The sequence below is a fragment of the Danio aesculapii genome, chromosome 2 (genome assembly GCF_903798145.1).
Source record: "Danio aesculapii chromosome 2, fDanAes4.1, whole genome shotgun sequence".
Classification (NCBI taxonomy): Eukaryota; Metazoa; Chordata; class Actinopteri; order Cypriniformes; family Danionidae; genus Danio; species Danio aesculapii.
This window is the reverse complement of record NC_079436.1, coordinates 1,358,324-1,376,404: the sequence shown is the minus strand read 5'-3', so window position 1 is coordinate 1,376,404 and position 18,081 is coordinate 1,358,324. Positions and strand designations below refer to the sequence as shown.

The 18,081-nt window shown below is 39.4% G+C and overlaps 1 protein-coding gene across 5 annotated transcripts in view; it reads left to right on the top strand.

Moving 5' to 3' along the window:
* The window catches only part of LOC130239377 (zinc finger protein 521), a 119,189-nt gene that overhangs the window by 60,660 nt on the left and 40,448 nt on the right, over positions 1 to 18,081 (top strand). For 4 of the 5 annotated variants that reach the window (XR_008838691.1, XM_056470548.1, XM_056470527.1 and 1 more), the window contains 2 exons: positions 1,319 to 4,749; positions 7,355 to 7,439. Coding sequence is in view for 4 of the 5 variants with exons in the window: in XM_056470527.1 (XP_056326502.1) it covers positions 1,319 to 4,749; positions 7,355 to 7,439 (3,516 nt within the window). In the remaining variant the exon portion in view is untranslated. The remainder of the gene's footprint in view (positions 1 to 1,318; positions 4,750 to 7,354; positions 7,440 to 18,081) is intronic. The other variant, XM_056470540.1, reaches the window with a different exon arrangement.

The following is an 18,081-nucleotide window of genomic DNA, read 5'->3' as shown; positions in this document are numbered from 1 at the left end:
AAGCTGATTCCAGCAGCGAGGGGCGTAGTAGCTGAAAGCCGATTCACCCTGCTTTGACTGAACTCTTGGGATTTCTAATCTATTTGATCCTAAAGATCTGAGTGATCTGTTAGGTTTGTATTCAGTGAGCATATCTGTAATGTATGGAGGTCCTAGGCCATTTAGTGATTTATAGAGCAGTAATAATACTTTAAAATCTATTCTGAATGTAACTGGGAGCCAGTGTAAAGACCTGAGGACAGGTGTGATGTGCTCTGATTTCCTGGTTCCTGGGATAAAGAAATTGCAGTTAATAAATTCTCTGGAAAATATTCTAAATCTCACACACAAACATAGTGGTAACAATAAGGATGACGACAATACATACTTACTTCCAGGGCCGTTTTATATTGAAGTTGATATTTAGCCGTACCATATTGGTGTTTCGTAACATTTCATTTTTATGAGGTGGGTTGTTAGCCCAACGCTCAACCCCCAACCTGGAGGACCAGGACATCCACACATACACTATGGACAATTTAGCTTACCCAATTCCCCTGCACTGAAAAAAATTATTCTAAGATGATTCCTTGGATTTACTCAATTTTTTTTGCGTTAAGTGGTTGTAAACAATTTATTTGGGCTGAATTTAAACAAACAAATTAAGTTGAACATTGCTCAATTTAATTTGTTTGCTTAAATTCAACAAAAATAAATTGTTTGCAACAGTTTTGCATGCAACACTTTTTTCAGTGTGTAGTACATGTATTTAGACTGTGGGTGAAACCGGAGCACCAGGAGGAAACCCACACCAAAACAGGGAGAACATGCAAACTCCATACAGAAATGCCAACTGGCCCAGCCAGGACTTGAATCAGCGACCCTCTTGCTGTGAGGCCACAGCGCTAACCGTGCCGCCCCTATCAAGTCAATACAAGTACATATATTATTGGAGGCCCATAGTAACATATGCAATGCATGTGATCATTCATGTGATTTAATAAATACAATAAAATAAAATGTTATGTCCTAGTACTGGGTTGCGGCTGGAAGGGCATCCGCTACATAAAACATATGCTGGAAAAGTTGGCGGTTCATTCCGCTGTGGCGACCCCTGATAAAAAGGAAGTAAGCCGTAGGAAACTGAATGATTGAATGAATAAAATGTATTTAAAATAATAATTAAATAAATAGCAAGCTAGCAAGCCAAAATAATCACCATACCTAGGTAACAGATTTACTTTAAAAAAGATTAAAGAGTATGTTTTAATATAGACAAACATGTTGTATACGCAGTAAAAAGCTAACATATTCTCTCGTCCTGTTGGTTTTTTGACAGATGGAACGGATATAGAAGATGACCCATCCTGCTCCTGGCCTGCATCCTCTCCATCTAGTAAAGACCACACATCTCCAGGCCACGTCGATGACTATGAATATGGCGAGGATGAAGGTGGAGCCGGCCTTCCATACCCATGCCAGTTTTGTGCAAAATCCTTCAGTCGCCTGAGCTTCCTCAAGTGCCACGAGCAGAGTCACCGAGATAAACTTCCCTTCAGCTGCACATACTGCAGTCGCCTGTTCAAGCATAAGCGCAGCCGCGACAGACACATAAAGCTCCACACCGGCGACAAAAAGTACCACTGTGGAGACTGCGATTCAGCTTTCTCACGCAGCGATCACCTAAAGATCCATATGAAAACGCACTCCGCGAACAAGCCCCATAAATGCCCGGTGTGCCGCAGGGGGTTCTTGTCCACCAATTCACTTCATGGACACATGCAGGTGCATGAACGTGGGAAAGATGCAGCGAATACAAGATCCCCTCAAGAATGGAGGTTAAAAGAGACACGCAAATGCAGCCGTTGTGAAGAAGGCTTTGATATGCCTGAGGAGTTGCAGAAACACATTGCAGAAAGCCACCCAGAATGCTCTTCTCCTGTACCAGGGAGTCTAGAACCTGGTCTGCAATGCATTTACTGTCACGAGCCATTTAGCAATGAAGGAATGCTCCTAAGCCACATTGATCAGGTGCATGGGAGGGATAGGAAGAGCCACGTGTGTACTGTGTGCTCTGAGCACTTTACCACAGTAGAGAAGCTGTACGCTCATATGGATATTCACCAACTCCCTGAGTCCAGCAATAGCCCTTCTGTGTTGCCCATAGGTTATACTTCTGTTTCAAGCACTACTCCAGACTCTAATCTTTCTGTTGACAGTTCAACTATGGCGGAGAGTGCTTCTATAGTGCCCAAAACACGTGGGAGAAGAAAGAGGGCCGCCCATAATGACATGTATCGGCGATCTACCAAACAGCCAAAAATTGAATACAGCTGCATTTACTGCAGCAAGCAAGTTTTCTCGAGCCTTGCTGTCCTGCAGATTCATCTGAAGACAAAGCACCCAGACAAGCCAGAGCAGGCTCATACCTGCCAGTTTTGTTTGGAGATACTTCCGTCTCTTTGCAATTTAAACGAACACCTTAAACAGATCCACAATGCAGAGGATCCCTCGGGAGTACTTGCTAATTTGTCTGAAGGCCTGCTGCAGTGCAATTTCTGCCCAGAGTTGCTTGGAGATCTCAATGCTCTGCAAGAGCACATTCGGTGCTCGCATGGCTTTCCTAATCCAGTAGCCAAAGAAAGCAATGCATTCTTTTGCCCCAAGTGCTTTATGGGATTCTTAACCGAGGCCACACTTGAAGAGCACGTCAGGCAGACTCATTGTGACTCTGGAAGCTTGCAGTTTGACTCTCCGCTTGCAGTCACTCCGAAAGATCCCGTTGTGGAGATCTATTCCTGCTCATACTGTACCAACTCCCCCATTTTTAACACTGTCCTGAAGCTTAACAAGCACATTAAGGAGAACCACAAGAACATCCCCCTCGCTCTGAATTATATCAACAATGGAAGAAGATCTTTACGAGTCCTCAGCCCCTCATCTCCATTATCCGTGGAACAGGGATCTCTGTTCAAACACAACAGCACGTCTTTGTGTTCAAATGAGTTCATTTGCAACCAGTGTGGCGCTAAGTACACCAGCTTAGACCTTTTCCAGACACACCTAAAGACTCATCTTGATGGTGTGGTGCCACAGCTCACATGTCCCCAGTGCAAAAAGGACTTTCCCAACCAGGAGTCTCTGCTGAAACATGTGACTGTTCATTTCACCATAATGTCCACGTACTACATCTGTGAGAGTTGCGACAAACAGTTCACATCCGTGGATGACTTGCAGAAGCACCTTCTGGATATGCACACCTTTGTGTTTTTTCGCTGTACCCTCTGCCAGGAGGTGTTCGACTCTAAAGTGTCAACTCAACTCCATCTTGCTGTGAAACACAGTAATGAAAGGAAGGTGTACCGCTGTACTTCTTGCACCTGGGATTTCAGACATGAGGCTGACCTTCAAATGCATGTCAAACATAGTCACCTTGAAAATCAGGGCTGCTCACATCGTTGCATCTTTTGTGGGGAGTCATTCGGCACAGAAGTAGAGCTGCAGTGTCATATCACTACTCACAGCAAGAAGTATAATTGTCACTTCTGCTGCAAAGCCTTCAATGCAGTTTATCTGCTAGAACGCCACCTTCGGGATAAGCATTGTGTGTTTGAGGGAAAAGCCCAGAACTGCAGCACCAATGGATCCACGTCAGGTAGTGGTGATTCAGTAGCCAAAGAAGAGAGAGACTTCCAGGGATTTCTGACCAACAGCCATGGAGGAACTGGTGTGGGTGAATCCCACAACAGTCGGGATGGCAGTGAAGAAGACTTTGATACCTCAGAGATCATGTATAGCTGTGACATCTGTGGTGCGTCCTACACCATGGAGTCTCTCCTAACCAATCACCAACTTCGTGACCATAACATTCGACCAGGAGAGAGTGCAATTCACAAGAGAAAGGCAGACATGATCAAGGGAAACCACAAATGCAATGTCTGCTCCAGAACGTTCTTTTCGGAGGGAGGACTTCGGGAGCACATGCAAACGCACTTAGGGCCTGTCAAACACTACATGTGTCCTATTTGTGGAGAGCGCTTTCCTTCATTGCTTACACTAACAGAACACAAAGTAACTCACAGCAAAAGCCTGGACACTGGAAGCTGCCGGATCTGCAAGTTACCTCTGCAGAGCGAGGAAGATTTCCTTGAGCATTGTCAGATGCATCCGGATTTGCGCAATTCTTTGACTGGTTTCCGTTGCGTGGTCTGCATGCAGACTGTCACCTCAACCCTCGAACTCAAGATCCACGGCACCTTTCACATGCAGAAGACTGGATCTGCAAATCAGCCCACCGCATGCACACAACAACTCCAGAGCAGTCAGAAAGTTGCCAAATGTGCCGCATGTCTCAAAGAGTTCCACTCTAAGCACGACTTGGTGAAACTTGACATTAATGGTTTGACGTACGGCCTGTGCACGCTGTGTGTCACTGCTGTTGGTAACAAGAACTCATCTCTAAACGGAGGGAAGCAGTTGCATCAAGGGGCTCAAACGTCAATGGGTCTTGCATCTGGATGGCCCCAAGGGGACAACCTTAGCCCTGGTCCTATGAAAAGAAAGACTGGTTCTTCTTCCTCATCGTCGTCATCAGCATCACCCTCGGTTTCTAAGACCCGCTGCTCCAGCTGCAATGTTAAATTTGAGTCAGAGGCGGAGCTTCAAGCTCACCTGCAGACGGTGCACAGAGATCAAACACCTGAGGGTGCTCAGTTAAGGACTCCTGAAGGCTCCCCCATGTCCCGTGTTAGTCCCACACAAAGTGATGAGGTAAGTTTGTCTTGCAGTACACCTGCACTTTCAGAAAAAGGGGATTGTGTACAGATTATGTATTCAGTAGATTATATACAGAGGTAGATAATAGGACCTGTGCATAACGTGCTGAATTTTGCGCATCCTTATCATCGATTTTTAACACCACATGACTAAAGGCCAACAATGTGAGTAAGAACATCAACACACAAAGCATCAGGGGCCTCATGTACGAAGACTTGCGTTGAATTCATACTAAAACATTGCGTACGCACAAAAATTTAGATGTATGAAACACTGCGTACGCTGAATCTCACGCATATTCTCTTTGTACATCCGAATTAACGTGAAACTGAGTGCACGTGCACGAGCGCAAAACCCCTCCCTGACTCCTCCCCCTAATAAATATGGTAATGACTCCACTTTGGCAAAACCAAACGAAAAGCAATGGCAAAAGCAAGCAAAAAGAGAAACATCACTGAATGTGAATTGGAGGTAGACCGGAGGAAACGGTGTTATTTGCAAGTTTGTCCTCCAAAAAAAATAGAGTGGGAGAGTTTAGCTGACGCGGTTAACGCAGTGGGGTCTGAACATCGCACTGTGAGTGAATTAAATTAATTAAATGGTCTGATGTAAACGTGTTAAATTTTGTAGTGTCTATTTAGGCTGTGCACACGTTGCTGGAATGAGCTAGTTGACTGATTCCCGCCCATCACCGTTTGATTGACCGAGACAACATAACTAAAGAGAGCGGCAAACAGCAGCATGAGTGGCGTAGCTCGAAAAGGGCATGGCAACATATTTTGACACGATCGACCATGAAGCCGGTTCGAATCCAGCGTCTGATGAACTCATTTTTCTTTTCCCCCCGCTACATATTAGATTTTGCCTACTCTTCATCACGAGGAAGACAAGTAGGAATCATTAATAAGTCTGCGTATTATGGAAGATTCATAGAACTGAACTGGATTGGAGAGGTGTTAAATCCAAATCAAATGCATTATATGTTTGTAGAAGTTGTACATTAAAACTACACTTAAATATACATTTTAGGACTGCTTCAGTGAACCTGAACAAGTCGCTATTAAAGCAATGTGCGTGAAGTCAATCGCTCCGATTACATTGGGAAAACCGGCGATCGCTGCAAGCTGCGCTTTAATGTTTGTCTGGTCAGCTGCATGGTAAGGAAACCTCATATACCTGCTAGACATGCGGATGATCCCGTCCCATACAGCTGCCATTGCACGGCTCGAAGATACTTTGTAGTGTGCAATTTAACATAATCACCTCTAGGAGTCGCCAATGGAAAAAAAACAAACACCAGAAATGCACGTACGCCAGACATGCATGAAGTTGGCGTGGACCAACGCACATTCTCACGTTCATTTCATCGTTAGTAAATCCAAACGTAAGCGTGAAATCTGGCGTACGCAATGTTTTTGTGTGCACGCAGCGTTGATACATGAGGCCCCTGGTGTGAAAGAGCCATTTAAAAATAAATGCCTTAGGGTCAGTGGTTGACCAATGAGATTGTTGCTTTTGCTCACGTGCCTTGAGTTATTGAATGAAACAGGGTTTAGTAGCCCTCAAGAACTGTCGATCGAAAACACATTAGAATGGACTATATGCACAGCTAGTGTTTTACAGCCAATGATGAACTTTCGGTGAAAGGTTTAAGTGACTGTTTTCAATGTCATACGGTTCCTTTTACAGCATCGGTGTTGTAATGTGAATAAAATACAATCAGTTAAATAGACTTAAGCATCCATTTGGTTGTTAAAGCGTAGAAAGAGATGAAACACCGTTTAAACGCAGGCGCCATCAGTAGCAGCAGGCTAGCACAAAAACTCCTTTGAAAACACTGAGGTAAAATTAATTTCCATATTTTAAAGACATGGCGCAGAAAAATATAATTGAATGCAGTGCTGCTTGTTTTGTCTGAGACCTGCTTTATATCAAATCTCAGCCAGGCAGTGAAGATCGCTGATTTTTAAAGAAATCAGATCTTAGACCCAGTGATTTTGTATGGGATGACGATTCGCCAGAAGCCCTGGGGCTGGCTGACTGAAATGAAAAGTCCATGTGTATATACCCTATTGCAGATCAAATAGGATTCGATTGTGAGTTTCGTTTCACTTACATTAATTTTATTTAGTTTTTAACTGTTTTACTTCACTTTTTTTTTTCCCAGAAAATTTTGACAATGTGTTTGTGGAGTTTAACCAGAAGTAGAAAAGCTTATGTGACAAATACACATGGAAAAAGTGTGAGGTAGACAAGTGAGTGCCAGAAGCGTAAAGCTGCACAGCGCCACCTTGTGCACTGGAGTCAGAGAGTGAATTAGCACGCTCTGCCTGTGATAGCTTTGGTATGAATAATAAGCGATGTCTCAGAAAAATGGTGATGATAAACATAAGCAAAAATCGTCTCTGTGTACATTAAGCATGAGCATTAAGAGCACCTCCTCACCTAATACAATTCTAATACTGTACTGTGCATTTTCCTTTAACACATTAATAGTGATCATTATTGTTTGTAACATGTTTTGTGGTGGAGGGTTGTGTGTTAATTAAAATACTTGTCCAACACTACTGTTTAATGCTGCTTTTTTTCTTGTTTTCAGAAGAAGACCTACCAGTGCATCAAGTGTCAGATGGTCTTCTACAGTAAATGGGAAATTCAGGTCCACGTGGCCAATCATATGCTAGGTAAGACTGTTTTATCTAGATCAGTAACACATCTCAGTGCATTGCTCTTTAATGCAACTGCTTTGTTTGTTGTTCTCCTTTGGTTTTGATTAACTTTCATTTACTACATTTTATCGCATAAGCGATGGGGCAGAAACAGTAAATTAGGGAGAAAAAATTAAAATCTAACAATGCATCAAAGCCAGTGTTGTTACTAATCATTCACATGTTCAAGACTGTGATAAAAGGGGGAAAGGTGTGTGCTTTTTTTCGCCAAATCCACATATCATATCCACACATAATTTGTGAATTTGGCAATTAAAGAGTTAAAATCCTGTAATTTTTTAAAAACATTTAGTAGTTTTGATCAGGACTGAGGTGGATTAACAGATTTATGCCAAAATTTATAAAGAAAAACATTAATCTGATGCATTTTTACAGCAGTTTAACCCAGTGGATGTTTTCATCCCGAACATAAGAAAAGGATAGTCAATTTGAACAGTGCACAAGGGTTAAAGTTTTGCGTTTGAGGGTTTTGTTTTAAAGAACATCACTGTGTGAACATCAGTTTTAGTGTGAAATGTTGCATTTCAGGAAATTACCAAAATTAGACAAAGATCTTACGTGGTGATCTTCTCCCTTCTTCTTTATTCATTTTCTTATCTTATTCCTGCTTTGAGGGTTTTCACAGGTAGGAGGTTATGTCATCATATGTCAACATTTCAATTGGTTGTGCTCAAACACATTCTGCATCGGTCTTTAATACAGTATGTGCAAGTCTTGCCTGTAATTTCCAGCTTGTGCCAAATAAAAGGCTTGATTTAAGAAGCTTTAAATACCATTTCCCCTGCAAAATGGCTCAGTTTCTCCTGGTAATGTCCATCTGTGTAGATGAGGTGAAGCAGGGGCCGCGGGGTCATCTGCGCTCAGCTGTCAGTGTATATAACGGAGCAGGCGCTGTTCTCTTCAGGGTGTTGTTTCTAGGCACATGTCCCCGCTTTACTGCCATCAATAGCTCAGTATTTAAAAAAAAAATAGGGGACACTGTTAAACATGAGCTCAAAAGCCTCATAACCTGGCCTTGTGCTTTGTAAATATGGAAAGATATATTCACAGTTAATAATATTGCTAATTTCCCACTGAGACCTCTTTCGGGAAGCAATCAGATCCTGCATTGAAAGGTAAAGAGGTGTGAACCGGACAGAAGGCACTGGTTTTGGCTTCAGTAGCCATCATGTGCCTTTAGACAGAAACTAAAGCCAGATTTAAGTTCATTGGCATCAAAATTTGGTCAGGATTTTTCGCATGTTGCAAATTAAATACGACCATAAATATGTTGTGTCAAACTTACACCAGATTATGCATGATATGGGCAATGGACTTCAATCTGGATTTGGGGTAGGGATGTGCAATTACTCGAAATTCAGATTATTATTCGATTTCGACGATTATGAAACGGCGTTAATCGAGTTGAAATGATTATTACATCACTTCCCATTTCCTTTTCCAGCAGTATGCTAAGCTCACTCATTCATTCACACATTCATTTTCTTTTCAGCTTAGTCCCTTTATTAATCAGGGGTCGCCGCAGTGGAATGAACCGCCAACTTATCCAGCATGTTTTATGCAGCAGATGCCCTTCCAGCTGCAACCCAGTACTGGGAAACACCCATGCACACTCATTCACACATGCACTCATACACTACGGCCAATTTAGCTTATTCAATTCACATATAGCGCATGTGTTTGGACTGTGGGAGAAACCGGAGGAGACCCACGCCAACACAGGGAGAACATGCAAACTCCACAGAGAAATGCCAAGTGACCCAGCCGAGGCTCAAACCAGCAACCTTCTTACTGTTGGGTGAGCATTCTTGTTTATCTGAAAAACAATGCTGAAGTCAGATATTCTGCTTTGAGAATGTGCGTTACGTGCCGGAAACGTCCGTCTTTGTTTTGGTCTCCTTAATCCACCCACTGCCAGTTTAGCCAATTATATTTCAGCTCCCCGGGTTGCCTTCGTTTGATTCATTTAGTCATGAAGGCTCTCAAAGCATGCGTCCGTGACCAAAATGATCACCTCCGGTGGACAGTAGCAGACTCCAGAAATGAGACGCAGATTCAGTTCCACATGAGGTGGTTATTAATTAGCAAGTAATATAAATATTACGAATGTAAACGTTAGGTGAACAGGTCACATTGTAACCCCGTGTCCTAACAACATGCTACGTGACGAGATACTGTACGCAGGGATGAGCAATTTGGCTGTTTGTACCAGACAAAACACAATAGAACATTAAACACAGCCATTCAGAAGCACAGAATAGTGCACTCACTGCACTCCAACAAAATGGGAAGGTTTATAATCGAATTATTACATATTAAATCTCTTTAACAGTAATAAATGTAGATGCTGAATCACTGATACGTGTTGGTTTGCACTGAGTCACAGTTCTAGAGTTCAAAATCTGCTGCTGCTTTCAGTAGTATGGTAATAAATGTGTAGTATCGCAATAAATGTCATTGTCAGTTGTCTATTGTTCACCTGTGAGAAATAGAAGCTGTTTCTAAAATATAAATTTCAGGTGTTGGTTTGGACCAAAACTATTGCGCGCCGTCACTATTTAAAACGCAATTTAAATCAGCCTTTGTTGGTGCCGCAAATCTGGCAACCCGCTCTTGCATGTGTTTAAAACAAGGGGTGCAATGCCTAGTTCAACCACCGGGTGTCAAACTTACATGCTGCACCTTTAAGGTAAGCACCTAAACGGTCAAATACATGCAAAAGAACTGTGTCAAAAAAAACAAACAAAAAAAAAAAACAAAATATATATATATATATATATATATATATATATAGAGAGAGAGAGAGAGAGAGAGAGAGAGAGAGAGAGACTTTTTAGACACATGGCACATTGAGAATCATTTTAAATAATCATGATAACAGTTATGACCAAATTATTCATGATAATGATTTTTCACTTACTCAAGCAGCCCTAATTTGAAAGGTTTAAGCATTACCTGCATAATCCACCCATCATCTCCATCTGAACCCAACAACATTTCATTTGTCGTGCATTTTAAAATAAGAAATAGGAGGTCAAATGAAATAGGGCAGATTTCCATCATCTTCCAAAGCATCTTTTTTTGACAAGTTGTTTTTTTGCCATTTTGACCGTTCATTCAGGGACTACCCCAAATCCAGATTGAAGTTCATTGCCCACTTCGTGCATAATCTGTCCCAATCCATTTTTTATGAGAAATGCAAGTTTGACACAACATAAGTTCATATTTATTTTGCAACGTGCGAAAAATCCTGACTTAAATCTGGATTTAAGGCACATGATGGCTACAGCATCTCGATCTAAAACCAATAACATTTTATTTGTCACTATTAACACATTTCGAAAGGGGCGTCACGGTGGCGCAGTGGGTAGCACAATCGCCTCACAGCAAGAAGGTCGCTGATTCGAGCCTCAGCTGGGTCTGTGGGCATTTCTGTGTGGAGTTTGCATATTCTACCCAGTGTATGTGTGGGTTTTCTCCGGGTGCTCCGGTTTCCCCCACAAGTCCAAAGACATGCGGTACAGGTGAATTGGGCATCCGCTGTTTAAAACATATGCTGGATAAGTTGGCGGTTCATTCCACCGTGGCCATTTGCCATTTTGACTGTTCATTAAGTGTGGTTTATTTATAGACTAGTTTCGAGAGGATCACGTGCTTATAATCAACACGACTGGCTCCTCATTAGCTCCGTAATCTGCCCCATTAGATGATGAAGCATTATAAATAACCAGAGTTTTTCACTCCAGCTATCTTCGTCTTGAAGCTTCCCCCTCCTTCCACCCCTACTTCCTCCCTCTTTTTCCGATAGGGCGACACGGTGGCCCAGTGGCTAGCACTGTTGCCTCACAGCAAGAACACCACTGGTCCAACCTCCTATCGGGCTGGTTGGTGTTTCTGTGCAGAGTTTCTCCCCGTGTTCGCATGGGTTTCCCCCGGGTCCCCCGGTTTCCTCCCATCGTCCAAAAACATAAACCATAGCCAATCGACTAAACCAAATTATCACCGAAAACAACTTTAGTTTACACTTCTCACGCGGCGACAAGCAGGGGAGTCCTCGAGACCTACCTGAGCTCGAACTCCGCTCTCGCCCTTCTAATGGGAGGGAGCCCCGGGCTCGAGGATATTACGAGCTCAGGGCTCTCTCCCGGGACAGCATGCCAAATACGCTTTATTGATTATCAGCTAAGTGTGAACTCTTAAAACTGTAGTTGATGTGAACATTGGTAGTGGGTCTTTTATCAAAGTTGTCCTAGATCTATTCAAAGGCGATCACTCGTGTCTTTTAAAAATCCTCTTAAAATGTTGACTACTGTGGAACAGCTTTTTAACCTGCATGATCCGTCCCCCATCTCCATCTGAAGCCAATGACATTTCATCTGTCACAACAACACATTTCGAAACAGCAAATATGAGGTAAACTGAAATAGGGCACATTTCCATCATCTTCCAAAGCATCTTTTTTTTGCCAACTTGGTGGGCCACCTTCTCAAGGACGGTCACACATGGGTGTCCCGCACACAGTGTGAGCTGGCGGCGCCTGATTGGCTGATTTTAGTAGCTCATAAAACTCATCAGGGGGGGGGGGGGGGGGGGGGGGGGGCGAATGGCCCGGCCAGCCCATCCAGAGGAGGGCGGGTGAGTTTTGTGGCAGAGAGCAGTTGGTGGAGGCTCGGAGCAATGAAAAACACACACATTTGTTGTCCAGCAGGCCACTCTGTGTGAGGCGGCGCTGTGGGCTGACGTCCTGCTGGAAGGAGAGAGAGGAGACAAGCTTGTGGTTTAAAGTAGAGGATTGAAAAGTCCATCTTTCCGTCCTTGAATGCAATGGCAGGTCTTGTTAGATGCGTCACTTCAGTTTTAATGGATCAAGTAGATCAATGCTGGTTTTATTTAATAGGAAAGTATGTGCGTTTCTAAATTCATCTAAATTAGTTGTTGCAGTGAAGTCAGTATTAAATGTAAAACATATTACATTGATATCTTTTCTTTTCCAACACAGGCTCATTGGAAATATGTGATCAGCCTAAATTTATGTGAAATGGTGAAAGCATACTTAAACATATGTTTGACTGCAGTTTGTAGGGGAAATGAACACTAGGGGGCAGTATGACGACAGCAACTGTTGTTCCTTTATTACATTAATGATATTTACAGAGACATTATTAAAGAATAAAGGATTATTTACATGCAGTTCTTTGCTCAACACCAAATAAACAGCACTAAACATCTTAACGCTGTCTATGATTAGTAATGAACACATTTGCGTCACTTATCTATGTCCATATGGACACTTTTCTGCCATTAGCTGTCTTTGTACGGTGTTGTGTTTGTGCTGCAGAGCGCAGTGGGGTTCAAATCCGGTGAAGCATGCTTCTAAAAAGAGAGAAAAGCAATGTAAAATCAAGGTAAACGGTGTGTTTTCAGTGCACTTTTCTCTTCCGTCTGCATCTGAGAACACTATTGGTTGGGTTTAGCGAAGTGTTTAGCTTGTTTCACTAGCTGATCTGAAGCTCCGCCTTCCCCTGGACGTCTACAAGAAGGACGTGAGTCTGAAATGTACAATAAAACACACCCTAAGTAACGTATTTCAGTTTGCAAACAGCAAACAGAGCCCTCTAGTGGATTTCTCATCTGAAACATGCAAAAACGTATTTTGTATTTTTTACATTTTGCATGAATGTAAGCTGAGAAACATATTTCTAATATGAATTTTCTGTTAAAGCATTTATTTGGATAGTTGCAGCTTCATTATAAATGCATTATTATAACAAAAATGCTAAAAAGCATGAAATTGCATTAAAATGCACTACCAGTCAAAAATTTGTGGTCAGTTTTTATTATCTTTTAATTATTAATTTTATTTGATAATTTAAATAAAATTATTCTGTTCATCAAGGCGGCATTTATTAAATGTAAAAAAAGTTAAATTGTTAAATACTTATTTATTGAATATTTATTTATTTATTACTTATTGTATGTATTTTTAAATAAAATGATTAAAATGATCCAAATAAAATGATCCAGTCATTATTGCTTTTATTACTATTACTATTACTAATAATAATAATAATAATAATAATAATAATAATAATAATAATAATAATAATAATTATTATTATTATTATTGTTATTAATATTATTATTATTATTATTATTATTATTATTATTATTATTATTGTTATTATTATTATTATTATTAATATTGTTATAATAATAATAATAATTATTATTATTATTATTATTATTATTGTTATTAATATTAATATTATTATTATTATTATTATTATTATTATTATTATTATTATTATTATTATTATTATTATTGTTATTATTATTATTATTATTATTATTATTAATATTGTTATAATAATAATTATTATTATTATTGTTGTTATTATTATTATTATTATTATTATTATTATTATTATTATTATTATTGTTATAATAATAATAATAATAATAATTATTATTATTAATATTGTTATAATAATAATAATAATAATAATTATTATTATTATTATTATTATTATTGTTATTATTATTATTAGTAATATTGTTGTAATAATAATAATAATTATTCTTATTATTATTATTGTTATTATTATTATTATTATTATTATTATTATTATTAATATTGTTATAATTATTATTATTATTATTTTTTTATTATTATTATTATTAGTAATATTATGATTATTAATATTATTATTATTATTAATATTATTATTATTATTAGTAATATTATTATTGTTATTATTATTATTAATATTGTTATAATTATTATTATTTTATTATTATTATTATTATTATTATTAATATTATGATTATTAATATTATTATTATTATTATTATTATTATTATTATTATTGTTATTATTATTATTAATATTAGAGTGATTTCTGTAGGATCATGTTAGTGAAGACTGGAGTAATGAAGCTGAAAAATCATCATTAAAATCACTGGAATAAATGATTAAATTAATTTATAATCTACTTCTGATCAGTTATTTTATAGTGCAATAACATTTAATATGCACCATCTGTATTTTGAAGCCATACTTTGTTTTATTTAACAGCGAGGACCGGAATGTAAACAAGCCCAGGGCTTTATTCTGTTTTTTATCCTCGATAGTTTTTATCTCAATATGTATGGGATGCTTGTATTTTTGTACAGCTTGTCTAAAATCTGTCAAATAAATTAAATTCAATAAATTCAATTCACAGTTTTATAATTTGTTCTGTATTTTTGATGAAGTAAATGCAGCTTTGGTAAGCAGGAGAAGCTGATTTTAAAACATTTAAAAACCCTACTGACCCCAATCTTTTGACTGGTAGTGTACATTGACTATACACACTCGTCAGTGCATTCAGAAAGAGTATGCAGCAGCTGGGACAGATTCAGTAGATGTTTTAGGGGTCTGTGTGTGTTTAAGGCGTCCTGGGGCTCGGCTCAGTTTGGTTTCTCCTGTTTTCCTTATTGCGTTGGCCCCCCGGGGCCTGCTGGAGAACAGGAGGCTGATTACTGAGCACTCATTGAAGTCCTCCACGATGGCCTGCAGTCGTGGAATGTTCCAGAGTCTCCTAATAAGGTTCAGGTGCTTCAGACCTGGATGCCAGATCTTTCCTTTACTCCTACACCATGCTTTATAACTGTCCCTCCCAGAAGAGCTGAACTCCATCTCAATACCCCATGGAGCTTGATATTCAGAATCACCATATTGCTTACTGAAGCAGTAATCTTTATTATGATTGTGTTTATGCTAATGCCAGTGAGCAAAAAATGAGCTTTTTTACAGTATGTGCATGCATAGATTTCTGAGAGTGTGATGGAGTGGCTGCAGAAAACAATTATTTCTGTCTCAATTATGTATGTGCTTATATTATATTTTATATATATATATATATATATATATATATATATATATATATATATATATATATATATATATATATATATATATCAGGAGATCATCTTTCATATAATTCGGGAATAGATCAGATAATTATTGAGTATTTTTTAACAATACATTTAGGAATATTATGATTTTTTTTTTAGTTAATCACTTAATTTACCAACATTACTAAGGCAAATAATTGTAATAGTCAAAAACTAAAATATTTAAATGTCTGATCTCTTCGTAATAAAATAAACTGAAGTGTTAAAGAGACTCTTAAACGTGATAATAAAATGTTACAAAGTGTGTGCAATGTTAAAGGTAGAAATAATAATGACACCGTAAACCTCAAACTCTGTAAACAAAACTATGAGAATCAAATCTGAGCTTTCCCGTAAAGGAGCTAATTATTCACATACATATTTCAACATTACAAACTGTGAAGTTGGATGACTACATTACCCCCATGCTAAAAACATCTTTCCGATAGGGAGCTAGTGGCTGGGATGCACAAGAAAAGAAACTAAAAGCCCCTTTGGCGACATCCTTACACCCTTTTTTTATTTACAATCTCCTCATTGCTGCAAAACGGGTGTCATTTTTGCATGTGTTGTTATTCTGACCTAAAGTGACAAGCGCGTCGCTTGTAACTAGATGACTATCAACCGTTTCCTCAGAGGATGACAAACCATTGCTGCAGCTCTGATGCAAGTTAATGGAGAAAAGTAATAAGCTGCAGTGTATGGGTAATAAGACTTCCGTTACTGATGTGTATATTCCATATGAAGTGTGAAGCAGATTGGTTAGGTCTACTGAAATGAATCGCGGTGCGCTCGCGGCATTCTGAAAAGTTCAGATGTTTTCAACTAGGTGTACCTGGAAATGCGCGCACATCTCGTGTGCAAGTCGCACGCCTCCATTGGAAATGAGGGCAAACTTCCAAGGCGCACGCTCAGCAGCCACATTTAATAAAACTATATCGCTTCATACTGAAACTACATACCAAACTTTTTTTTATCGTTATTGACAAAGGTGTTTGGTCAATAAATACAGCATTTCTGCTGTTACCAGTTTGCCCTGTGGCTCGCCATGTAGACTTGAGACGCGGAGTTGACTGTGACAACGGGGCTTGAGTCCGACAAAGAATGTTACCGGAAAGTAGGTAAAACAAAAACAACAACAAAAACAATAAACAAGTAAATAACAGGGTGAGAATGTGGTCAAATCTGAAAACGTGATCAAAATCAGGCGACCGCGAGGGCTTTTCTTTTTCTGGATTGCGTTTGAAAACACTATCAGTTGGGTTTAGGGAAGGAGGTGGGGGAGTGAATGGCACTCATGAGAGAAATTTGAGATCTGAAATAGCGTACACAGCGCCCTCTGGTGGATTCGTGAAAACATTCATTCATTCATTCATATTCTTTTTGGCTTAGTCCCTTTATTAATCTGGGGTCGCCACAGCGGAATGAACCACCAACTACTCCAGCATATGTTTTACGCCGCGGATACCCTTCCAGCTGCAACCCATCACTGGGAAACATCCATACACACTCATTCACACACATACACTATGGTCAGTTTAGCTTAACCAGTTCCCCTATAGCGCATGTGTTTGGATTTGTGGGGGAAACCGGAGCACCCAGACACAGTAAGGACATGCAAACTCCACACAGAAATGCCAACTGACCCAGCCGAGGCTCGAACCAGCGACCTTCTAGCTGAGGTGATTGTGCTACCCTCTGCGCCAGCGTGACGCTTTGTGAAAACAGAAACAGCAAAAAAAAAAACAGCTCCTGGGTTGTATTTGGCGCTCTTCAGAAATGTTTATAGGGGTACGTAATCAGAAAGAGCCTGGCTTGATATAAAGTGCCTATATTTGAACAAACGCCAGTCATAAATAAAACAAATAGACTATAGTGCCCTTGAAAGGGACCATCAGCCTTTCATTGTCCACATTCTCTCCACCCCCACACACACACACTATGAGGCCGAAACCTTAAACACTCTCTATGATTAATCTTTTACGTTTCTAATTACTAATTAACTTGAGAGATTTCTAATGTAGTTCTCCTTCAGCGAGGTGCATGGAGGACAACAGATCATTAGCTTCAATAATGAATGTGGACGCGGCTGATAATGGCCTGTGATGAGCCCACGCTGACGAGATGGAGCTTTGGGTCAGATTTCATTTTTTTAATCATCTTTTACTATTTGACCAAACGTTGCTTAAATGGGTAGTTCACCCCAGAAATTTAATTAGGGCATCGTTTACTCATCCCGAACTGGGAAAAATATATAGTTTCTGTATTTAGCCATTCATAAGTGTTTATTTGTGGTTGTGAATTACTTATGAGAAATGTTAATCTCTGCTCTGTCGAGTTTTAATGTTGTAAATTCAACTCTAGCTTAACAAAGTGACTTTTATTGACATTTTTAGTTGTTTAAAATAATAATATGATGTATAAGAAATAATATAGAGAGAAATACGTCTGTAAAATAACAGAAAATGTACTGCAGTTTATTACAAGGTGTTGGCAGCATCAACATCAACCCAAAGAAACCACTAGCCATTGACGTCCATATTATATATATTTTCATATGGAGGTCAGTGGTTACAGGTTTCCATCATTCTTCAAAATATCTTCATTTGTTGTCAGCAGAAGAAAGAAATTCATAATGCTTTAAAACCACTTGAGGGTGAGT